We start from the raw sequence: 25,714 nt of genomic DNA on the forward strand, positions 1-25,714 counted from the left end.
ACCTATTATAAAATTATGAAGAAAAACAATATACGACTAAAATTACAATATATTAACTTATTATGCACTGAAAAATGAATTTCCACGGGTTTCTGACAACATCAACAAACTCGTCACAACTCGTGAACTCGGAGCTTTCAGAAACGTTCTACTTCGGAGGTCGTGAATACCACAAGAGGGGGGCGTTCATATGGACTCATCTCATAAACACGGTAAACATGACCCCATTTGAAGGCACCAAAAACTGGTTCCACCTGGGGACATTTTCAGAAAATATGTTTCAATGGAAAATATATGAAGACTTGACTTTTTTCAGTAAAAGAAGCAGTTAAATGATGAAGATGAAAGATTGTGGAGGTACAGAACTAGCTCTAGGCCTGTACTAGGCCTGTAGGTCTGTTTACTGAGGTTATTGAAGGCTGGGGGCCATCTTCTTTTAGATGGCTAAATTATGACCCGCCCTACTCTGCTTCTGATTCGCTCGTACTCGTTGCCTTCGTTGGTTGGGCACTGGGCTGGGTTGGCTGGTTAGGCTTAGGCATGAGGAGTGGGGTTGGTCCGGGTTAGGGTAAAGATAATCAGGGTAAGCCAATCAGAGGCAGAGTAGGGCGGGTCATGCCTTTTTTGGAGTTCCTATTCAGCCAACAATGACAGGTGTCACATTGTTCAACACAAACATGTTCTCATGTCCTGTTAAGAATCTTGTCCTAAATCAAACACTAAATTTACCTAATTCATACAATGTTGTGTGTTTCTACAGGCCTGCTTAATATGCCTCTTTAGAACAAGCACACAAACTCACCATATCAAATTTGCACTAACATGTATGTTATTCCTTAAATTGACATATACTGTATGTACTTTGTCAGATTTTTCCTGATTCTCCCCTATATTAATGTTAATAATGAAAGTATCAAATATTTGTTTTGGTGATGCACCTGACATTACAGGATGTCTCATGAAGTGTTGTCTCTCCTTGTTAAAGTCTAAACTGAGTCCAACATGAGATATTTTGAGAATAGAAAAAAACACCATTATTAATCCTTTGACAGATTCACCCAGAGTGAAACACTTTTGGAGGCTTTATACTTTTGGATTTATCGAACTTATCAACTTCTACTGCCTTCAACTTACTGCACATTTTCTAGTTTCTAGTTTGAAAGCACAAAACATTTTCAGCTGGTTTAATTTAAGAGCATAACACACGTTTTCCTGCTGCCCTAAAAATGTAAGTTAGCTGAACACAACTTGAATATACGTATATATATATATATATATATATATATATATATATTATTTTATTTTTTTCAAAAGTATCTGATGAGTTGTGAAATGTTAAACCAACTGATTTCAGTTAACTGAATTTAATTATATTATATTATATTAAGATTAATACAATAATTATATTCTGAATAATGAACAATTGTTTACTGTTCTATGTTGCAGTCAATCATTTTCTGTTTCAAGAGTCACTTCTTCATTTGACATATAAATGACTGCTGCTGCTGGAATCCCTCCTGAACCAGTCAGTAAAAAGACAATTTGTGAGGCTGCTGCCATTGACTTCGATCAATTATGATAAAAGTACACGGTGGTAGTGACTAAGTTTGATACTAACCTTCATTGCGGTTAGTATTGTTTTCATTATTAAGTCTAACCAGACAAAGTCATGTCTGTAAGACCTGAAATTAAAATAAAAACTAGAAATTTGAAGTTGAATTCACTTGAATGAAGATAAACTATTGAATATTGCTAATTTTTTTTATTAATGTGTACAGTGATACACATTGGAAACAAAATGATAAAATAAAACAAACCATTACAGAATCTGCCAACAAAACTTCTACAGAAATTCAGAGGGACGGCATGAACAGTTTGTGAAAAGCTGACAGTAAAAGTCATCATGTGTATGGGTGCTGGGCGGCACCAGAGAGGAGAACCAGAGAGGAGAAGAAGAGAAGGAAAAAGAGAGGATCTCCTTAAAAGAATAACTGCAGCAACATCCCAGTCATGAACCTGACACACAGGATACAGATCTCTCGGGATGTAGACTCCACGACAATTCATCTTCTTTTCCTGCTAATAACAATCCTGTGTCCTACTACAGTAATTGAAATAAAACATCCAAATGACCATAGACTGTAGCATTCTGATTAAGCACAAGAGCTGACAGATCCAGAGCATTAACAGAAAATCCCCCATAGTGGGAAATGACCTACAACATATTGTAGAGATACAGTACATACAAGACATTACAGTATGTTTGAATGATGTTTTTAGTAGACACCTCACACCAGTGGTTGCTTTAAACAAACGCCTCAAAAAGGGGGGCGACACAAAGCAGAAAATGTTCACAGTAAATAATGATTCATACACTTTAAAAGTACAGTATATAGCACTTTATGAGAGTCCTTTTACTCATAAGTATCATAGATACATACTCATGTTTACAAATTTATTGTAAAGCTAAATATATTCTCAACATCATGTTAACGAAAAGCCCCTTGAGAAATTCCTATTATTTGAATATTTTTTCTAAGATATTTTTCAGCTCTATCCTCTGTTCTATCGAAGGTCCGGCTCCACCCAGACGATCTTCTGCTGCTCCTCCCAGATGATGGTGCGCAGGCTGGTCAGCAGCGAGGCCTGGTCACACCACGAGTCCGGAGCCACGCTGTGATACAGACACGGCAGCTTGTCCAGCAGTGTCTCCTCGCTCCTCGAACACGCCAACAGACGCTCCTCCGACTGGCTGTTGCGCTGCAACTTGGACCTGGAAGTGTTGGAGAGGATGAACGAAATAAATAAAGATAAAGTAAAGATCATTTTTGGATCCATTTTTTGTTGGATTTTTGTTCATAACTGTCCAAATGTAGACAATGTGACATCATATCAGTATATTTCTTTACAGCTACAATTGAGTTTGACGTAATAAAGTTATTCCTTTCTCTAAAACATCAACATGGAACGTCAGGTTGTGATGTCAGTCCTTCAGAATCAGAGGGAACAGGTTTTGCTCTAGACCTAGTTTGAATTGTCAACAGGGGGAAATCCCCATAGAATAGCAGAGATACCAGTTTTTCCAGTGATAGCTGCATCAATAGTTCAGATCATATCGCAGCCACAGGACGACATAACTTTGTTTTCTTTATTTTCTTGCTTCAGTGGAAAAACTGAATGTCTTGCTGTTCTCATGCTATTGCTTAACAATACAACACAAGGCAGGTCACGAGAAGTTTAAGCCTGTTTGTTGAGGGGGTTGAACATTATTCAGGGAAACGTAAGATTACAGTATATGACAATATGTAACAGAACATTCAAAAGCAGATATTTTAGCCACCCAAAAGAAAGGCCCACCTAAAAAAATGGATATCAGTTTCAGTGTAAGCCATATTTAGAATATTTTCACCTCTTTACCTCACCGTCACAGCCCTTTCCGACGGGGAACTGAAGCTGTTATATCGCTCTCTTCAAAGCCACCAGACTCCATTGACAAAAACAGTAATTTTACCTCGCAGAACACGAGAGTTGCTGTTTGTGTTATTTGTTTGTCATTGTGGGACTTTGGTGAGTCCGACCTAAAACCTTTAAAACACCAAAGTCACACAATAACACAAACTAACCAATCAAGGCAGCGGTAGACCAGCAACTCCCGTGTTCTGCGAGGTAAAAATGACTGTTTTTGTCAACGGAGTCTGGTGGCTTTGAGGAGAGCATAGATGGATATAACGGCTTCAGTTCCCCGTCGGAAAGGGCTGTCTGGCGGCGAGGTAAAGCGGTGAAAATATTCTAAATATAGCGTACACTGATATTGATTTATTTAGGTGGCTAAAATCTGTTTTGCTGTTGCCCCCATCCATAGCAGTACACTGCTTTGCTCCCGTGCTGGTACTCCTGTCTGTTTCTCCAAACTGGGGTTGTGCCGACCGCCATTTACTGTAGGCAACTGATAACGCCTATTTGATGGCCTGATAACAGTCGAACCGGGTGCACTGTTTTTGTTGTATGATTTTTACTCTCCCTCTAACTGTATGTCAGTAACTATTTTGGGACTTCTATGAGGAACGTCAATTTAAGAACAACATGTATCCATCTCTAGAACATGGAAGCTATGACAGATATCAGTGAGGTCATCAAGGTTCACCCCAAGTAACCATCTCCGTGCTTATGATGATTATCAGAGTCACGAGCAACGAGGTGAGCTCTGTCAGCATGTGTATGAAGAAGAAGGAGGAGGGTTTACCTCAGTTTCCGAGCACTACGTGCAGACTGGCCGATGAAGATGATAATAGGGAAGATCTCGGCCCGGTGCAGCCGGCGCACGCAGTCCAGCCCCAACGGCAGCACACAGTGAATCCCCTGTAGGATGAGGAGAAGAATACATGCAATATGGGTTAAATGCATAATCTGAGAAGATGTTTAAAATAAAAATCTTTGTTTTTAATTTGCACCGTTTTCTACGAGCACATACTTTTAAAGTGGTAGCATGATATAACTTTACATGAAAGGAAAAACAAATATCATATATATACTCATGATGTGAACACACAGCACCACAAATCTGCAGCCAAAGGCAGATGGTGTATTTTTGAACAGTTGATTAGTGCAATGATGATGAAACAAATAATGAAAAATTGTATGGTGAAGCAGTTTATATGATCACTTCAATCTGACACTTTTTCAGTCATAATTCTACTGCATTTCACATTATCAATTGTTACATCATATCTTAAAATGTGATACAGCAGTGTTCATTTCCAAAAGATTGTTTAAGTTGGAAAGGGGGCTAAAACACTCAGGATAAATGAGCTCCAATAGTCTAATGTCTCCCACATACACAGGCAGAATACTGAGTTACAACCAACCCATCTGATGTGTGTAGAAGTGTGGACTAATGTTGTGAAACAACCAACCATCTAACACTGTTATCCATAGAATAAAAATATTTTGATATATTTTTTCACATTTTCATTAAATTTAAACTAACTTTACAGCCGTCTCATTCTTTGCTTTTTGAGCTACCAGCCTCCAATGAAAGTATCTTTATATAAGATCAGTTTTTGTGTTGAATGTTCTGACCTTCTTCATGACTTTCTCGACACCCTGCAGGGTGTAGCAGCAGCTTCTTCCCTGCTCACACTCCTCCAGGATCTCGGACCTCTGCAGCCGGGCTGCATGCTCGCTGGAGCTCAGCACCTCTGTACAGCAGAGAGGGAGAACCAGACAGGTGAGACATGAACTCATGATACTGTATATGTGAAGTCATATACGTTCATGAAAGAATTATGTATATATTCTAGGGCTGTCAGTTGATTAAAATATTTAATCGTGATTAATCGCATGATTGTCCAGAGTTAATTGTGATTTTTTTCATCTGTTCAAAATGAACCTTAAAGGGAGATTTGTCAAGTATTTAATACTCTTATCAACATGGGAGTGGGCATATATGCTGCTTTATGCAAATGTATGTATATATTTATTATTGGAAATCAATTAACAACACAAAACAATGACAGATATTGTCCAGAAACTCTCACAGGTACTGCATTTAGCATAAAAAATATGCTCCAATCATTACATGGCAAACTGCAGCCCAACAGGCAACAACAGCTGTCAGTGTGTCAGTGTGCTGACTTGACTATGACTTGCCCCAAACTGCATGTGATTATCATAAAGTGGGCATGTCTGTAAAGGGGAGACTCGTGGGTACCTATAGAACCCATTTACATTCACATATCTGGAGGTCAGAGGTCAAGGGACCCCTTTGAAAATGGCCATGCCATTTTTTCCTCGCCAAAATTTAGCATAAGTTTGGAGCGTTATTTAACCTCCTTCAACAAGCTAGTATGACATGGTTGGTACCGATGGATTTTTTAGGTTTCTAATTTCATATGATACCAGTATCTTCACTCTAGCTTTAAAGCTGAGCCCACTACAACCTAAAAATCGCAAGTTGCGTTAAAGAAATTAGTGGTGTTAAAACGTTGTTAACGCGCTAACTCTGACAGCCCTAATATTTTCATCAATATATTTCAAACTCTATATGAAGATATGGCATCTTTATCTTCAGTAGTGGCATTATCTTTAATTCATTTGGTACATTATCTGAAACATTTATAATTTTCTACTGCATGTCGTGTCTTTTTGTTCTCTTAAATACAGTAGTCCTTGTAATCTTCCTACATCCGACATCATCAAACTCATTTTACCTTATCATTGCAGGAAAAACTGGCAAACATGTATTGTCTTTATAGCCTCTGTCATTTTTATTACTATTTATTCACAAAGTTTATTTCCTTCCTGGTTTGCAGCAACAGGTAAACGTGATCTGTCAAGTCAAACAGAGCTATCTGTCAGCACAGCAAAGTGCTTCATTCCTCTGTATCTAAAGATTTGTCTTCAATGGCATACGCTCCAGCGGAAACAGATTATGAAATATGATTGCACAGGGTTTCATTTCAGCATATAATAACAACACTGTATTTCTTACCAGCCTCACAGAGCTGGAAGCCCTGCCAGTCTGCCAGCTTCTTGTCCAGGATGTGTCCCAGGATGGTGGGCAGCAGCAGGACAGGCCTGCATACGGGTGGGAAGTGGGGGGTGACCAGGCTGTAGGGCATCAGGGTTAGACAACTTTTGGGTGCAGATGTATCACCTGTATGGGAAATAATATACACTGTGAGAAATGTTTCCATAAAAAAATCATTCAAAATATTCATCAATCAGCAGATTGAAGAAGCAATAAAGCGAGATATTGTACTGTGACTGTGCTGCTGCAGGCGACCTGTACCTGTACCTGGTTCTGCACTCTTGGTCTTTTCATCCTCCACGCTGACCCACAGTGGGTTCCTGCCCTGGCGCACGGTGCCGACAATCCTCACTGCCTTCTGCTTATTCTGGGCCACCAGACGCCCAACCTGGTGAGAGAGAGGAATATTCCCAGGAGTAAGCACACTGTGACATTTAGGATGGGAACACTGGGTGGCAGTACTTTAGATTATTCTTACCTTTTGAGACTTCTTTGTTTGAAAGCTTAAGTCTTCAATTGCATGAATCAGAAGTCGCTGTGCCCTGTGCCATCAGAAAATCATTCAAATTTCCAGTTTAAAGCACTGTGAGTGGTGAGTATAGTATAGTATAATTGGTAGTTGGTACATTCCTCATCAGTGTACCAACCTGTAATAGTTGGGTACGTTTCCACTCTGGAGGTCCAGCAGCCGACAGGGGTGAACTTGGCTGGCGCGCCACGAGTCCTCGGCGCCAGCGGGTCGCGTGTTGGTTACGTGAAGGATGTCGTTGCAGGACACGGCCAGGGTTCCGTTGGGGCCAGCAGGGAGAGACATGTTGACACGTACATAGAAGGAGTCTCCGGATGACGTCTCGCTGCTCTGCAGCTGCTGCAGCAACGCCTCGTAGTCTGAACAGGCCGAGGAAGAGACTTTAACTAAAGCCACTGTATGTTTGTGTCTTATGCATTATTTACATATGATGTAATCTCTCAAGTCTTCACTTGCTGTCCACCGTGACTTCCGGTCTAGTCACCATGCTGTGACTACTATTTTCTCACAGTCTGGGATATATAAATGATTAACAACAACATTGATTTTGATGCATTGCATCAAATACTGCAGTGCTCCATAACAGAGTGCTCCAGGGATGACGTATTTCTAAAGGCCATCCAGGAAGTTAGCATCGCCCTGGTTCCCTCAACAAAAAGCCAATGGGATTGTTCCATTGGCTTTTGGATTATTGCAGAAAATCAACTCTGTGGCAAACAAATATTGATGATACTTACACGTTTTGTTCAGCTTTTATAATTTTTGAAGTGTGAATGCAATCGGCAGAAGTAAAAAGCTAACGTTAGGCTATAAACCAACTACACCGCGGTGGCATGAGCGTGAGTATACACAACGAGGCTGTAAAGGAGGACGAGTCGGCGTGATGATGTTTAGTAGTCTCTTTTAGCCACTCGTTAGCAACCGCCTTTTTTAGGACATGTAAAAGCTTCAAAATTCAGGTGTGGGGTATTTATTGATGAATTTTATATCGTAGAACAAAACGTTAAAATCTCTTCAGCTTGTGTTAACCACAGACCTTATTTCAGACATCTAACTAAAAACCCATTGACTTCCAGACGAGGGAACCGAAAGAGCTGACTAGCACTCTATACAGCAGCAATAACCCTAGTGGAAACCAAGGAACTGTCATTACGTCATCGTGACTCTAATTTTCCAAGTACCGCTGTAAAGGTCCAGATTTATAGAGGCATATACAATTTGGCGATTAGCGACACCTCCTGACATTAATAGGAAACATTGTCGAGAGAGCTGGCTAACGTTAGCCTTCCTCATTGTTATTAAATGTCATTAACAGTTTGATGGTTGGTTAGTTATTGATAACAAAGATGCTCTATTACAATCAAATACATGTAGAATACTACCTGCTTGGCATCAATGTGAGTTCAGTGACCTAATGACCCTTCCTTCTTTTATATGTTTCTTTGTAGAAACCAGGAAAATAACATGCATTTTCCACCGGAGAAAATGGCTCAATCTGGTGGAAAATATTAAAACTACAATGTTGAATCCAGAGCTCTAGATTGAAGAACCGTTATAATAGAATTAATGGTTTTAGGCTGTAATGGTCGTGGGATCAAAAATGTTGGTTTTAATGGGTTTCAATGGGGACATTTGTTTCATTAAGGATCTGAGTGTCTGTATTTTTGCTACACAGTTTATTATAGACTTATTTTAGAAGCTGAGGTTGAACTTAAAAATTAAAAATAAGAACTCACACCCTTGCCAAAATGTATGCCATATGCATTAAAGGTCTTATTGTTAACGTTTTTATAAAGCAAAAATAAAAAAATAAAAAAGAGTACATCTACAGAGCCTTTATGGCTTTTCCTGAAAAAAATATCATGATTGTGAATTAATTTTTTATTTTTTATTTTGGCGGGTCCAAAATGAATGTTTTGTGTATCTCTGGAAGATATCTGACGTTTGGTTTCCACTGCTAACAAGGCTTGTGAGCCAATACTAAAATGACGTTGGTATCGCTTGGTATCTCCGGGTCGTCAGTTAATGTGGAAAAAAGGGATACATGGCTGAGACTGACCGTAAGTGTCTGGCAACGACTTGTTGTGATGTAAATGCGATGGAATGGGGGAGGGAGAATGTGACATTAAGTGGCTGGATGTTGAAATGATAAAAAAAATTTGACCTTAAAAAGACAAAAATGTCCCCAGTCAGGCACAAGGTTTTGTGCTTTTGACACTGTTCTGTGCTGTGTCTTATGTGATGCCCTTGGATACTTCAAAACTGTTTTATGAAGCTATCAAATTACTTTGTCTCAATAACTAGTCTTCGAAGAATGTTGAATTCTTTGAGTGATGCAAAACAAAGACACCCTCATAAATACAGCGGGTTAATCAACAATATATCCTGTTGCTATTTCAGTCAAGGCACAGGTACATTCTCAGTTTCCTCATGTGACAGCCGGCCATCCCTTTACTCTCAAGAGAAACAATCTGCTTCCTGGAGGCCTCATAACAGCTGAAGCCATAAACTTTAATTTCCAGCTAATCCCAGTCACTGTGATTTGTTACAAACAGTCCTGCCTTATGTCTTTGCTCTTGCATGCGTGTGTGTGCGTGTGTGTGTGTGTGTGTGTGTTTACATATGTTTGTGTGCAAAAGATTGTTTTCTTTCTGAAAATAAAAACTGTAGTAATGCATTCCTTTGTTGCTGTTTTTTTCCATTAGTATGTTATTTAATTTCATGATCCTGGAATTACAGTATGAACACAAATGATCCCAATGCCACTGTACCGGAGTTAGGCATTAAGTTAATTCTGCTTATAGAAAATAGAGTGGCATTTGTTGAGAAGATGAAGAAAGTCTTGGGTCGTGTAAAGTCATGGGAAATGTCTGATATGAATTATTTTGGAACTCAAGAATGGAGATATGTTTTAGAGTGGGATGCAACATTTTCAGTAAAATGTATTTATGATTTATGATGAGACCTACCAGCTTGGTTACAAGAGGCTCAAAGTGTTTTATGTACATGCTGTGGGACATACCATCTTGCCTGGGCCGGAGGGAGAGGTGACAGAGCCCTGTGACCTGGCCAAGAGCCCACATAGCTTCCTCTAGAGTGGAATCTTCCAGCACCATCCTCAGAGCCTTCTGGTTCTGCTCGTACTTCACCTGCAGAACAACAGCATTATGAGAAACACCTTCACAGTAGGAAGAATGATTAGAGTTCAGAAACGCCATTAAACCCACCTCCACTATCTGTGCCCCGGGGCTGATGCCGACAGTATGGGCAGCAGTCCCTTCTGTCACCTGGTGCACAAACACTCCGGTCTTATTGCCCCCCAGCACTGCCAGCTGTCCGAGCAGCGCCTCCCCCTGGAGGGAGATGCTGAGAACACGGCCGTTGACGCGAATTGCTTTCTGACGAGATCGCATCAGGAAGGGAGGGACTGAGGTTCTGGACATGCTGGTGAGAGAGTAATGAGGGGAGGAGGAAATCAAACATTTTGATTATTGTAAGGATCACATTTTCCTTTTATGGAACAGAAAAATGTCTCACTGAGAACAGAGAAAATCCTTTCAGACTGTACAGTATAAACAGCTATACCCAGTATGGTCTGTAAGTTGTAGGACAGTGATACATTTTTAGGAGTTAGTGGGTCAGTACTTTAGCACATCGGATTTGAAATGAAGCTAAATTGGTGCAAAATGTGAGAGTCAGCACTTGAACCTCAGTCATTGTTTCATTTCAAACCATAGACAGTATAAAAGAAGTGGACGTAGCCTCCGGGTCTGAGAAGTGAAGCCAACGCTGAAGTGCCTTAAACTTGCATTCTTTCTAACAGCCAGCAGGGGGCGACTCCTCTGGTTGCTAAAAGAAGTCTGATTGTGTAGAAGTCTATGAGAAAATGAGTCTACTTCTCACTTGATTTATTACCTCAGTAAACATTGTAAACATGAGTTTGTGGTCTCAATCACTAGTTTCAAGTCTTAATCAATACAGAATGATGTTCATTTAGTAAATTATGGTCCCATTTAAGACCTAGACACACCAAGCAGACATCAAAGAACTAGCGGTGATGAAGGCCGTCTGTTGCGTCGCTTCTAGTCGCCTTTGTCTAGGCCAACAGGTTGCATTTGAACACATCGCAAAGACGACAGCCGACGGCCAGTTAGCACGTACGTTCTGCGTACGGCAGTCCACAAACCAAGGGATGACTTCACGGAGACTACGTCCACTTCTTATATACAGGCTATGTTTCAAACCCAGTGTGCTGGGTTAGACTAGAAAACATGGAAAAAGTCACTTCCCCACTTTCAGCTATATGCACTAGATGAGCTCTTAAAGTATATTTCATATCATAATTGACTATTAAATCTAAGCAAGTTCATGGGTTAAAGCTGGGTATGTTGTGTTTAATTAACTGGTTATTGATTATTAATCTCCAATACCTTTATTACCCTCTGTTAAATTTACTACTACCTTAAAGGTCCAGTGTGTTTTTCATAATCACCTGATAATAAGAATGGTTAGAATGAGCCGTTTATATCTACATAGGGAGCGGGTCCTCTCCACGGAGCCGGCTGCCACAGTAGCACAGAACGGACAAACCTTTCCTGCTTGGGCCGGAGTCCAAGTGCAACTTCCACTGTATATTCACTTGATATTCTCAAAGCTAAACTAACTCCGTCTTCTGCTCCACCATAGCTCTCTTGTTCCTCACACACATTCGCTGCCGCCGCTCTCTCTCTCTTGCTTCACTACTCACGTCCCACATATACACACACTCTACACACTTCTATTCTCCTCTGACCTACGTTACTCTTACAACAGCTCTATTCACATTTTCACATCGGCCACGGCTGGCACACGGGAGAGGTTGCGATCTGCAATCTCACCGCTAGATTCCACCAGATGTTACGCACATAAATGCTTAGTAATATGAAACTCCTTATTTATCGTCTCACCCATCAGTGCTGGAGCCATTAGAAGAGGAAAGCCTGGGCGTCTGCTTGTCACTCCCCTCTAAACAAAAGAGAGGCTGTTCAATGATTTGGCAATTGCGTTGTTTCCCCGGAAATAATGCGTGTGAGTTAATGTGTCACTTTACAGCGCTGGCATGGGTTCATCATTAAACAACAGCTAATGAAAGTCCTGCCAAACCCCAACCCACCAACCCCCTCCACACAAACACACACACACTTAAACAAAGACAGTTTTCTATACATACCACTGGGGATAAAAACAAAGTCGTCCAAGAGAGATTCAGTCTCCACTGTTTCCGAGCTGCAAGAGAAAAGAAGACAACAGCAACATGAACACCTCTATGAGATTTCTCTCTGTCTGTCACTCTGTTGCACAAACAAACGTGTACAGATAATGCTGAGTTATGTACTCTATCCTGAGCTTACTGCCATTGTACAACCCGCAGACTGGTTTGGTGGTGGATAAGATTAATTTTAGTCTCATAATGATAAAGATGAATCTTCTGTCAGCACTTTGAACATGAGAATACAAAAGTTTTCTTGAGTAGAAAAAGAAATGAGGAATGTCAGTCTGTACAAAAACGTAGACGTTTCCCAACACCGTCTGCTTGCAGCTTTCATGCTATCTGTAATTGACTCTTGGTAACATTAGATCCTAGTTAAGCCCCTCTCATTTCTGTAAATCGATAATCCACCTGAAGCTGGATGCCGTCATGTTAACAGAAAGGAATGCAGGGGTCAATGACACCTTCAAGTTGTCCTTCCTGGTGGGTGTCCTGCCAACAGCCTTGTCAGTTGGAACTATTAATCTAATGGAGCATGAACTCACAGTGACACATACTGTGGATGAACATGAAACACACACACACACCTGCTGTCTGCATAAAGAGCTTCCTCCCTTCTGCGGAGAGACTCTGGACTGGGGGGCTCTGCGTTTCGGGATCGGACACTATTTAGCACAGCATCTTCACACTGGACACATACATACAGATACACATGGACACATAATTATTAATTATTTACTGTAGAAAAAAGTACAATAATCAAGTTTTTTTTTTTAAATCAGGTAAAATGATCAGTCCAAAAAAATATACTGACTGTTAGAGACAGATATAAAATCTAGGCCTGGCTATTATTTGAAAAAAAAAAAAAAAAATGCGGGAGCCTATACTCTATATATATATGCAAAATATGTCCAACTTCGGAAACACACCGTGTTAATAATAAGCCGACCACCTCACGGTACCACCAGCTGGGAGCTGTGATCTGTTTTTAAAGTCAGGCACCTTGGCGGAGGTCTGCGCTCCCGAGTGCCATTCTAGTTAATATTATATTCCATTTCTGCCAATAGATCCCCGTAATTTTTACACACTGGTCCTTATTGTCAACAAATCCCACAAACAGACCAATGCCAGCACTCAATAGTTTCCAACCTACTATCAAATAATCTACAAATAAAAACGTGCTTTATGAGTACACAGTGACCTTTGACTATCAGTTCATCCTCAAAGTCCAAGTGGATATCTGTGCCAGATGTAATACAATTCCCTCCAGGTGTTCCTGAGATATCGCTGTCATGACAGTGGGATGGACGTGAGGTCAGAGTGACCTTGACCTTTGCCCACTAAAATCTAATCAGGTCATCTCTGAGTCAGGGTGGACATTTTTGCCAAATTTGAAGAAATTCCCTCAAGGCGTTCCTGAGATATCGCATTCACGAAAGTACGGACGTACAGACGGACGAACAACCCAAAAACATAAAGCCTCTGGCCACGGCTGTTGCCGGCGCGGAGACATAAAACTGGGTCAAAAATGTATAGTTTGAAAAAGCCTAATTATTAATTTCATAAAACAGCTGGGCACTGTCGCAATCGTTACTCAAAAAGGATTAAATAGTGTATTTGTTGGGGGACTATTTTAGGCCATGGATTACCACACACATTTGGTAAGCATATAGTAGTAACAACGGTATTTGTGGGATTGACTCAAAATAAATTACAGTGCAACAAGGGTGGAAACAATGGAGCTCTCTGGCCCAGAGAAATGAGATGCATCAGGCTCACAGTTGTTCACAGAATGATGGAAAAAGGCCAATTATTGCCCGTCTTTGTTATAAAAACAACAATAGATTATTTTGCTGCCCCCAGTATTCTGGGACCTGTAGTATTAAACCACGTTTCATGTTACTACCAGTAAACAAGGTGTCGCCAAATCAACCAGGACTGCCACTTTAACACAAGCAGCTGTACAAGAACTTTAAGAAATTAGAAAATAAAATACTTGATACTTGTCCAAAAAGAATTATAATACCCAGCCCTAATTACATAATTGTGACTGATCTCATACGAACACACACTCACCTCTAAATTACAGGAACTATTTGACATGGGATTGACTGCATCCATGCGGCAAAGTCTACGTCTAGTGGGCATTCTGGGTGGGGGTAGTGGGGATTCTTCAAAGCTGGAACTCGGGCTCCCCCAGTCCACCCCCGTCTCCTTTAACAAAAACACAGAGATTAACATGATTATTTCTGTATGTGTTGTATTCATGTGTATGCTAATATGTGCTTGTGTGACAAATTACATCACAACTCCGCCGTTGTTGTTGTTCTCTGGGGCTGCGCTTGGCCTGCAGACTGAAGACCTGCTCTTGGAGCTCCACCAGCTGACACCTCAGGGTGTCCTTCTCAGCCAGGGTCCGGGCGATCATGGCCTGGGCCTCGTCTCGTGACAGGTACGCCTAGAAGCACGGGAATCGCTCATATTTACTTTACATATTCATTTTACACAGAAAGGACTGAGCACATGCACGTCTTGCTTCTCATTCACGCAGGTAAACACAATCCGAGTTTAAGCCAAATCACAACGTCATGATAACCACCTGTAACTAAAAACATGGTTATGCACATGTCTCAGTAAGGGATTGTTAAATATATATGGGTAAGCAGATGAGAAAAGATGTGTTTTGAGGCGGGACTGGAATATGGTGAGGGAATCGGAGTCTCTGATGAGATTGGGGAGTGAGTTCCAGAGCTTGGGAGCTGCCCTGGAGAATGCTCTGTCCCCAAAGTAAATGAAGAAGTATTAAAGGTCCCATATTATAAAAAAGTGAGATATTCATGTTTTTTTTATTATAAAGCAGGCTTCAGTCCTATATAAATACTGTGAAAGTATCGAAACGCTCAATCCACAGGGAAATACACACAGCCCGTATTCAGAAACTCTGCGTTTGAAACAAGCTGTCAGGATTTCTGTCCATTTGTGATGTCACAAATATACAATATTTAGACCCTTTACGCAGATTTAAACGTAAACATTCTAAATGTGTCCCAGTTTATTTCTGGTTGCAGTGTATGTGAATGTCATCAGCTGACAGGAAGTACACATGGACCCAAGCTGTTGCCTAGCAAAGCAATTCCATTGCAATTCCGTCAAAATGCACTAAAACGGAGCGTTTAAGACAGAGGGTGAATACAAGCATATTCAAGCTGACAGTATGAGGAAAATAAAGTTGTTTTTTTTAACATTACAGCATGTAAACATGTTCTAGTAGAAACACAAAATACAAATATGAATCTGAAAATTAGCATGATGTGGGACCTTTAAAGGAGACATATTATGCACATTTTCAGGTTCATACTTGTATTTTGGGTTTCTAATAGAACACGTTTACACGCTTTAATGTAAAAAAAAAACAATTTTTTCTCATCCTGTCTGTCTGAATATACCTGTATCTGTCGGAAACGCTCCATTTAAGCGCCTGTCTCTTTAAGACCCCCTCCCGAAAAAGCCCAGTCTGCTCTGATTGGTTTGGAAGAAAAATATGGTGCACCTTTGCAAAGGTAGTTCTCAAGCTGTGGGCGCTATATGCAGCCCACTAAAAATTGACTACGTCGTCTTATTTCACAGTTTGTGGGTTGGTAGGCACTCCAGATACCCAAGTGTATGTGCACAAGCACTGGAAAAGTGAGTTTTTCATGAGACAGAGCACTCACTCTAACACAAAACACAGTCTTGCGAAACACAGAAGAAAACTAGACAGGCCTGACATGCCTGTGGTATGCAGGATGTTGTCAATGTGGCGTCTGTGGCTTCTATCTTTTGACACATTCTTGTGAACACAACAACTCAGGAACAATACATGATAGAAACTTGGAGCAGCAACCATGCATGCCTTTCACTGTTTATAATGCATGATAGAAAACCTCATACGTGACATCCAAAATGTAATGATGCAATTTGAGGCAAAATTGCTGCATAGTATATCTTGTAAGGAAAAGTGGTAGTGGTGTGTTAAAAGCTACTATCTTGATCTTAACTCTGTATCCCATATACAGTATCTTAATTCTTTAATACAACATGATGAATAGAATACAACATGGGGGATTTCAAGTGTTGGTTGCCTTGTTTTAAAATTTAGGAGGATTTTCCAGTTAAGAACTGTAATTTTCAGAATTATTATTATTATTTTTTTTTAAATGAAGAGCGAGAAGCATGAAACACAAGGTATTCCAACCCCACAGTCACATGCAGATCCTGTGTGACACAAATCTTACAGCAAGTATGATCCACTAATTACACCCCGGAGCTGTCAACAATTGTCACCCTCTTGTGTTGTTGGTTACTGAAGAGAAACCAAGTGTGTGCACGTCCAGGCAAAAATACTCCAGAGCAAGACAAAAAATACTTAACTGGTACAAAGGAGGTCTGCTAGGTCTATATAACTTTTTATTTGGAGCCGAATTAGGCTAGAAGTTTATTTCTCTTTTTCTCTTTTCATGGCAACGTTTCGATCTACAAGAACCTCCTCGGGCAGGTGTGAAAGAGAAAAACAGGCATTTCTTGTAGAGGCAGTAATCAGCACCTGCACCTGGTCATCAATGCTAGAGCTTTCTGAACATATTTAATTAGGAGGAGGACATCTATGTCACACCCCAACAAGTAAAGTTACAATTTTAAAAGAGAAAAAAAAAATATGAGAAAATATTATTAAAGCGTTTTTGTATACGTAGAAAAAAATGTTATACAAAAATATTTCTAATGGAAAAATGTGAAATCAATCACAAGAAAGGCTACAAATCGAAACGTGTATTAAGACCTTTCGGTGACAGAGTAACAAGTGTGTTAGTGATGTGTTGTGTGTGTGCTCAAAGAGCCGGCTCCCGTCCGAGAGATATTTTCTTTTTAATTAATTCAAGGCAGAATGATAGGATGATCTTCTCTGCGCCACGGGCACTCCATACACTGACTGTGACTGAATATTGTGTTAATGACGTCTGTGCAACCAATCAGACAAGGATCATACCATCAAGCAGGGAGGGGAGGGAAGGGCGGGGGTGCAGTACAGGTACAGAGCAGGAGGGAGAGGAGGAGAGAAAGACAGAGAGGAATGCGGTGCGCGAATAGCAGACTAGATGAGTGACAGTCGGAAACGAAGAAGCATGTAAAATTATGGTATTCAGGAAATTATAAGGTTTAGTATAATTATATTGCATAATTTAAGTGATATATGTGCACACATACTAATCAAAGCTCAAAACTGCGCTAAATTTGTCTGGACTATAAAAGGCAGAAGTTGTAAAACGAAGAGCCGTTTGGGAGCCGAAAGAGCCGGCTCTTCTTGGTGAGCTGAGCCAAATGATCTGACTCACTAGAAAGAGACGGAATTCCCATCACTGAAGTGTATAAATGTAAAAAGCCTCTGAGAAGAATGTCATCAATGTCTCCCCCTGGTCTAGGTACCGCAGAAACATGTTGTTGGTTACTGCACAGCTCCAGTAGAGCAGCTGATAGCTACGTGACCACCTGACAGTTGTCAGTGTGTGTGTGTGGGTAGATTATTCATTTCATTCCTCTCGGAGGACGAGCCTCAGTGATGTTGAGAAGACGAGTAAGAAACCGGTTTTAAGATGAGCCATTACTGCGTATCATCGACAGGTGTAATGCAGCAGAACACTATGCTTATGTAAGTTGTGTACAAAAAAGAATGTGTTTCCAGTAAAGGAGAGCCTAATAAATGTCCCATGTCAAAGAGACATAAATAACTACACGCCCACGCACACAACAGGGAGTTACAGACAGTAAGTGAGCTGGCTGATATTGGATACTCCCCCCCAACAGCCCTGCTGACACCTGACTGCTTGACATTTCTACAGGAAAAACAAACAACATGATGTGATGGAAGATCAGTTCCAAGCGAGCCATAAAAACAGAAAATACTGCTCGGAAAAGTGAATGAATATTTTCCAGAAGGTTTGAGATTGTTATCTGTTCCTTACTTGGGCTCTCTCTGCCTGCAGCTCTTTCATCTGGTTGTGGATCACAGTGCTCTTCTGCTGGTGCGTGTTACAGTCCAGGGTCAGCTGTTGCACCTGGAGGCTCAGGCACTCGTTCTGATCCAGGAGCTGAACACAAGATGCACACACATTACACTAATGTGGCCTCAAGTGTTTTAGGGACATATTATGGATGAGCGAGTCAACGCGCTGCTAAGCCACACGGGAACGTCTGTGTTCTCTGACATAGATAGTGGTGGTATACAGTATATAGTATTAACATTTTACAGTTTCTTATCACTTCACTTATACTTATTACAGTTTGTTTGCTTTCATGTTACAAGATGTTTTTTAAGTATTACACAGACTCAGAAAATAGCTTAAATTAGAAGTTTTCCTCTGGCCAAAGCCTTATGTATGGAGGACAGAACCTGAAAATAAATGAATAAATAAGTAAATGACTCAATAAATAAATAAAGATATTTCATTAAATGCAATAAAAATAATATTAAAAATAAATGTAACCATTAATTAATGAAAAAAATTGACAAAATTGATATTTTTGTATTTGCTTCTTTATTTATTTATCTTTGTATTAATTTCCTTATTTATTTACTCTTCTGTTTAATTTTCCCTTCTATTTATGTATGTATTAATTCTTATTCATTTTAAAATACATTTCTATATTTATTTTTGCATTTATGTTTTATCTATTTATTTATTTTCCATCTACTTTTTATTTATATTATATTTATCTTTAAATATGTGTATTTATTTATTTATTTGTTTATTTTTTATTTTTTTATTTATTTATGCACGATTTTCCCTTCACACCTTATTTATTTCCCCAAACTTATTACTTCCGCCAAGGCCGAAGGCCTAGGAAAGAGGTTATGTTTTCACCGCCGTTGGTCTCTTGGTTTGTTGGTTTGTTGGTTTGTCTGTCTGTCTGTCTGTTTGTTCGTTAGCAGAATTACTCCAAAAGTCTGCAATGGATTTTAATGAAATTTTTTGGAAGGGTGGGGTGTGGCACAATGAACAATCGATTCGATTTTGGTGGCGATCCGGATCATGATCCGGATTCAGGAATGTTTTTACGGATTCCGATCAGCCAGAACATTAAGACCACAGAGTATAACACATGCGCAGTGTAACTGATGACGCGTTGATGACGCGTGACCTCGCCTCCTTCTGAGAGCAGAGAGATACATGTGTGGATGTGTGTGCGTTATACAGACATAACAAGGCTGCTGAATGAGAGAGGCATCCGCCGATACGTTACACGGAAACAAACCGTGTTAATAATAAGCTGACCACAGACTGGCAGCCCATGGTACCGCTGTAATCTGTTTTTAAAGTCATGCGTTGGTGGAGGTCTGCACTCTCTGAGTGCCATTCTAGTTTATTTCTGTATTCTTTTCTTTATACAGTTCTTTTTACATTTCTTTATGCATTTTTGCCTCATAATGCAAATGAGGGGATGTCACTCAACGTGTGTCATGGGGTCAGAGCATGGATCGACATACTTTTGCACGTCATGGTACTGTGTAGCAGTGGAATAATCAAAATGACACTGCTCATCATACAGTAGATATTTGGCTGAATTTGCATGACATTCCATGATCCATGATGACACAGAAATACACACACACACACCCCTTTCTTCTCTCTGAGCAGCTGTTCGTTCTCCTCTCTGTAACACCTGAGCTGCTCTGCAAGCTCCACCTGGCTGTCTATGGCCTCAGCCAGGTCCTGGGCCAGGATGTCCTGACGAGCCTGGCAGAGACACAACAGTGTCAGTGACAGCAGATGAGATGTGAACATGAAGACACAAGTGGCTATGGACTCTTTCACTGTCTAGAGATTACGTGTGAAAGCTGTTACTATAGTATTGAATCCAAATGAATCAGTGAATAACAGAATAGTGAAGTGATTATTCTCACCGGGTCCAGTTTTTCCGCCTTCACCAGCTGGCAGCGCAGACTCCTGACTTCTTCTTGCAGTTGCGGCGTCGCAGCAGGAGAGGCACACCTGAGCGAGTGCCGCTTCTGGAACTCGTTCTCCAGTTGTGCTTTCTGCAACTCAGTCTGCAGCTGATACATCTGCCAGCACACAAGAACAACAATGCTAATGGGGCTGCAACTAGGATTATTTCCACTATCCAATTCTTTTAATGAATTGGTTAGTATCTCTTTCTCTCTCTTTTTTTGCCAATACATCATAGTTTTATGCAGTTCGTTGTTCATTACACAACCAAACAGTAATAAATACATTTTAGTCTATAAAATGTCTGCTACCAGAACCCAAGATGACGGCCTAAAATGATGTGTATTATCTCACTGACAGTCCCACAGACCCCAAAGGTATTCCATTCACAATTTATATCTAACTATAAAGCCAGGAATCTCTCTCTGTCTGTCTGTTTGTCTGTATGTCCTTCACATATCTCGAGAAGCGCTCATCCGATTGACATCACTCTTGGCGGGTGTATTGCTGGAGATCCAAGGGAGTGAAGTGTTGAATGTGGTGCGATTTGACCAGATGGTGGCGCTATAACAATGAACTTTACATTTTGGCCTGTAACTTAGGAAAAGTAACTCTCAGAAACAAAAACAAAAGGAATTGTTTTCCTGGGATTCTGTAGGTCCAGATGAATCTACCCTGGACTGATTTTCCACCATTTTGAATTGTGTCCATATCTGATTTTTTGTCTACACATTTTGAGCAATCATCACCAAATTTGGTACAGAACATCTCTGGACCAAGCCGTAAAAAGTTACTTTTTGGGATTTTTGATGTTCCAAACAGTTTTGCTATAGCCGGCCCTCAAAGTTAGCTAAAATGCTGCAGGCAGGGCTTATATTACAAAAAATGGCATATCTCCTGAATCCGCTTTTTTTTGCGCTAATGAGACCACATTTGGTGGACGTGTGTATTTATACTGTCTGAGTGACCATGACAAATTTGGTGCTATTTGGCCAATAGGTTGCACTTTAGCAGCATCATCTAACTATAAAGGAGGTATTCTCTGTCTGTCTGTGTATGTATGTATGACTGTCTTCGTATATCTCAAGAACTGCTCATCCAATCAAATTCACATATGGCGGGTACAAGCAGCCATACCGCGGTTCTTGACAAATGCTGCAAGCAGAACGTCTGGGGGCCAAGCAATCGGCCCGTTCCAGACGGGCACTGCACTAGTAAAAGAGAAAAGCAGCAAATCCTCACATTTGGGGCCACCCCTGAAATGTGATTGGCCACCCCAGGTGCCACCCCATTACCCCTTAAATATGATTGGACCTTAGTTCAAACCAACCATACAAGACTTTATAGGTGCCATTCAGTCTTTCAGTCTAATTCATCCATCCATTATCCATAACCGCTTATCCCATTCAGGGTCGCGGGGGGGTTGGAGCCGATCCCAGCTGACATTGGGGGAAGGCGGGGTACACCCTGGACTGGACAGGTCTCCAGACTATCACAGGGCTGACACATAGAGACAGACAACCATTCACGCTCACATTCACACCTACGGGACATTTAGAGTCAACAATGAACCTAACCTGCATGTCTTTGGACTGTGGGAGGAAACCGGAGAACCCAGAGAGAACCCACGCTGACACGGGGAGAACATGCAAACTCCACACAGAAGGGCCTCAAGCCGGATTCAAACCTGCGACCCTCTTGCTGTGAGGCGACAATGCTAACCACTGCAACTGATTGATTTATCAAATAACGGATTCAGCACAAAAGGTTGATACACTGATACAATGTTACTCAGGTAAAATGCATCTGTGGTATAGATCCAAAATGTTACAACCATGACTGACACAAAACATCAGCTTCCACGTTCAGTATCACCTCTGGGGTTACGGCACTCATCACTGCATACTGAGCCACATGATTAGAATAACAGTCAAAATAGATGTAGCACAGGCTGAGAGATCCTGGCTCCAAAAACACTGGATCCTGCACACTTCCCATAATGCAACTCAATAGCATCTATTGTGAGACCCTCCGTGACAGGCAGGGTCCAAAATGAACACCCGACAAGCGCCAAATGCGAGTAGATATACCGTTTGGCAAGTAAATCTCGAAAGGCTATCCGCCACACTGGTGGGCAAACATACCAAAATAGTCATATAATGAAAAAGAATAAGCTTGGTTACACTGAGAGTCTCTACTGCGTTTTGGTGTCATTTACGCTGCTTCTGTCCTCTGTTCTCTGTGTCGGAGTTTGACTCACAGACAACGAGTGAGAGAGAGAGGGAGAGTATGAAGTGACAACGTTACAGCTGTGAACGTAGCGGTGCAGTGTGTGTACAGTTTAGGCTATTTATCGGTGAATAAATGCTACAACTCCTCTAAGGGCTCGAGCTTTAAGGACGTCCCGTCGTCCCGGGGCTGAAAAAAGTAGGATCAGGGAGGATGAAAATGAATTTTGGGACCAGTTGAGAGAAAAATACCCTGCTAACGTTACAAGGAACAGCGATGATAAATGAGGTTTTGTGTAGCACACAGTTGTTATTAAGTCACTTTGACAACATAAACACACTCATAGCACATACCGCCAGCCTCTGACCTCACGACAACGGTTACTTTTTACACATAAAAAATATAATTAAATTGAACTTAGCTGCATTTTAACATCAAAATAAAAAAAAAAACATGCAAATGAATTATTGATTGAAGTTCTCTTAGTTTTGTATTCAACATAATACCTTGTTAAGGTAATGAAATGTACTGAAACAAATGCATATGTGACAGAAAAAGACAATTTATTATTTTGACCTGTAAAAAATATGCTTGGCCAGTGGATTTTTTTCATCTATCTGTCCCCTTGGCCGGTGAGTCAAAAAGTTCATTTCCGACACTGGTGACAGGTAAAAATTGTTCAAACTCCACAACCCCAGTTTGTACTGTAACACTAGGCCTTCTGCTAAAGATATGCCATCTCTAAGCTCAAGCCAAAATGACTTTCTCAGGCAAAGCTCCTCCAGAGACCCAAAAGACACAATACAACTGTTTCCACAACATGTTCACAGAGGCTACCGAGGCATACATGGCATAAGCTTCTAAATTTACATCAAGCTCCAATGCTCACATTTCAGTTCTTTGACCCTGACATGTTGAGGACATTCCCCTGAGATCACAGCTTTGTGTTTCAGGGAGGAGAAACTCCTTCTATGTATTTCTGAGCTTTTTAAGGTGAGAAACTGACCTGCAGGTTGAGGTCATGGAGGTGCTTGTTCACAGCTGATTTCTCCTCGATGGCTGCCGTGTAGCGCATGTACAAGTCACACTTCTCGTCCTTCAGCTTGGTGACATCATGTTGCAAAGAGCACATGAGCCTCCGCATGCGTTCATTTTCAGACTGAAGGCATGTTGACTTCTCCTCCAGCTCCATTATCTGCCTGATCTCCAACTCCAGGGAGGCGCAGCGTGCACTTTTTTTGCTAGCCTCGCAACGCGCCTCCTGGAGCTCCTTCTGCATCCCCGTTACTGCTCGGACCAGATACTCTGTCAGCTCGGAGTACTTTATCAGGCCTGCGAGGAGAGCAATGCAAGTCAGACATAAAGCAAGAGAAACAAAGAGACAAATATTTCCTTAAAAATGAACACTTAAAGCCACTGACCACTGAATCTGGAAGGCTCCGTGCTGGGTTTGCGTCCTGTGACTTGTGTGTACAGGGTGGGGTAGTGGATCATCAGGCTCTCCAGCAACGCCACAGCACCATTCCTCCCCTGGGTGCTCAGCAGATCCAGCATATAGCCTGGAAATGGTAGAGGGTAATGTAATGTTGTCATTGACTTCATGTTTCCTCTATACATTTCTTGTTAGCAGGCTGACAATATTTCTCTACAATGATCACAATCAAAAATAAAATAAAATAAATAAGTAATAAGCAGGCCAATACACTTAAACTCTTTCAGGCAGGATAACATGTTGGTTTTACTACTAACTATTTGTTCTTAGCACTGTAGTGTGGCTGAAATGTCCTCTGTCTCTTGGCAATACACTCAACAGTCAGTGTTAACAAATCAGGTGCAGTAAAAGAAGACAAAGCACAATCCACTCGTCCTCTACTGAACAAACTGAACAAACTGAGGCAGACTATGTCCTCCATAACACCACGGACAGGCTTTTAACTGTGTTTCAAATCCAAGAAGTTAGAAATCTCACTGGTTCTCATGCTGCGGTTGGTGAGGTTGTGGCAGGAGACGATCTCGTCCTCGTCCATCTCGGTGAGCACCCTGGCCTGCCTCAGGTACGGGATCAAGATGCACGGACGCACCCCCAAGGAGATCCGGTGGCGGTTGTCGTTAATCAGTTCCCACAGTTCCTCCTCGCCCATCTCTCCCAGGTCTGGACCCTCAGGAACACACTCCCCTGCCATCCTGAGTGCGTTACGTGTGTTCAAGAGAGAGATGGTTGCCTGCCGCTGTGACGATAGGCACGGCTACAGCAGACGGAGGGAACACACACCCTTAGCTGCAAGGACACTTATCACAAATACTTTTCATTACTGGGAGCACACAGAACAGCAGTCTTACTGGAAGCAGCAGAAAAGCATTATTAAAAGAGCCAGGCTTTCCACGCCCTGTGGGTGTTTGTGTCAAAGCATGTGTGTGTGTTTATGTGTGGGCGTGTAGGAAAACCTGTAAGACAAGACCTCTGTGATGCAGCGCAGCAAGGGGCCGACCCGATGAGTGTCGGCACAAACACACAGAAGTGCAAACAGAGCTGAAACACAGGCTCTTACACACAATCACATCTCAGATACTCACTAAAAAAACATTAGTCAAGTGAGCCACACATACAGTACGTCTCTTCCATTCATACACTCGGTGGCTTTCTAACGTGTGTTTGCTTTCTGCAGCTAATTCAATATCTAATCACATCATAAACCTCTGCCTCGTTTTATCAATAAGTGAGCCAGGTTTGTTTGTTGAACGGACTCAAGCCACAGCATATGGCGTAAATGAACAAAGCCTCTCACTGACACAGAAACGGTAGACCACATGCGAGTTCGCCTTAATAATTCCTAATCACAGTAAAGCAAACACACATACCCCACCGCTGACAGGAACACTGAGCTATGAAGAGCAAAGTCCTCCGTAAGAAGGAAATAAGGTTAGGGGGCGTAGCTGGCATGGGTTGTCAGAGCAAGGTCATAGGCTTTCTCTGTTAGCTAACTTACCGCCCTGGTTGGGTGAACTTACTGTTTACTGTATTGTAAAGGGTTTATGCAAACAAATGGAAGCTAACAAAGCAGCCTACTGTAAATGATATAACGTTACTGGCACAAAGACTTTGGAGGATGTAGATAATCTAATAGCTACAGGAAATATGCAAATAAAAAGTAAAACAGTTTGAAAGCATATCTTTTAAAGGTCTTATTTTTTTTATTTTT

The 25,714-nt window shown here is 41.2% G+C and overlaps 1 protein-coding gene across 3 annotated transcripts; it reads right to left on the reverse strand.

The window, feature by feature from the left end:
* Positions 1–1,747: 1,747 nt before the first annotated feature.
* Positions 1,748–25,390, reverse strand: card14 (caspase recruitment domain family, member 14). Of its 3 annotated transcripts, XM_074627874.1 has the most exons (21): positions 25,089–25,390; positions 24,484–24,760; positions 23,936–24,073; positions 23,521–23,846; positions 20,243–20,401; positions 19,956–20,075; positions 18,303–18,428; positions 14,609–14,764; positions 14,383–14,520; positions 12,894–12,994; positions 12,268–12,323; positions 12,005–12,062; positions 10,286–10,502; positions 10,081–10,207; positions 7,177–7,417; positions 7,008–7,071; positions 6,791–6,917; positions 6,491–6,655; positions 5,080–5,198; positions 4,244–4,359; positions 1,748–2,773 (listed from the first exon to the last, which is right to left on the reverse strand). In XM_074627874.1, the coding sequence occupies exons 2-21, from the start codon at positions 24,695–24,697 to the stop codon at positions 2,566–2,568; spliced, it is 2,976 nt and encodes a 991-aa protein (XP_074483975.1). In that variant the 5' UTR covers positions 24,698–24,760; positions 25,089–25,390; the 3' UTR covers positions 1,748–2,565. The 3 variants fall into 3 exon arrangements, with proteins under 3 accessions (XP_074483975.1, XP_074483969.1, XP_074483982.1); XM_074627868.1 differs by having other exon boundaries at positions 24,484–25,390; XM_074627881.1 differs by having other exon boundaries at positions 6,797–6,917; positions 24,484–25,389.
* Between the last annotated feature and the right edge of the window lie 324 nt (positions 25,391–25,714).

The sequence above is a fragment of the Sebastes fasciatus genome, chromosome 3 (assembly GCF_043250625.1).
Source record: "Sebastes fasciatus isolate fSebFas1 chromosome 3, fSebFas1.pri, whole genome shotgun sequence".
NCBI lineage: Eukaryota > Metazoa > Chordata > Actinopteri > Perciformes > Sebastidae > Sebastes > Sebastes fasciatus.

What these genes read in the sequence shown, in the direction of transcription:
- card14 (XM_074627874.1), bottom strand. Translation starts at nt 24,697, where the DNA reads ATGGCAGGGGAGTGTGTTCCTGAGGGTCCAGACCTGGGAGAGATGGGC. An exon ending in CAACCGCAGCATGAGAACCA is followed by an intron (nt 24,074 to 24,483) that starts GTGAGATTTCTA and finishes TACCATTTCCAG; the next exon opens with GCTATATGCTGGATCTGCTG. An exon ending in TGCTCAGAGAGAAGAAAGGG is followed by an intron (nt 18,429 to 19,955) that starts GTGTGTGTGTGT and finishes TCTTGTGTTCAG; the next exon opens with CTCCTGGATCAGAACGAGTG.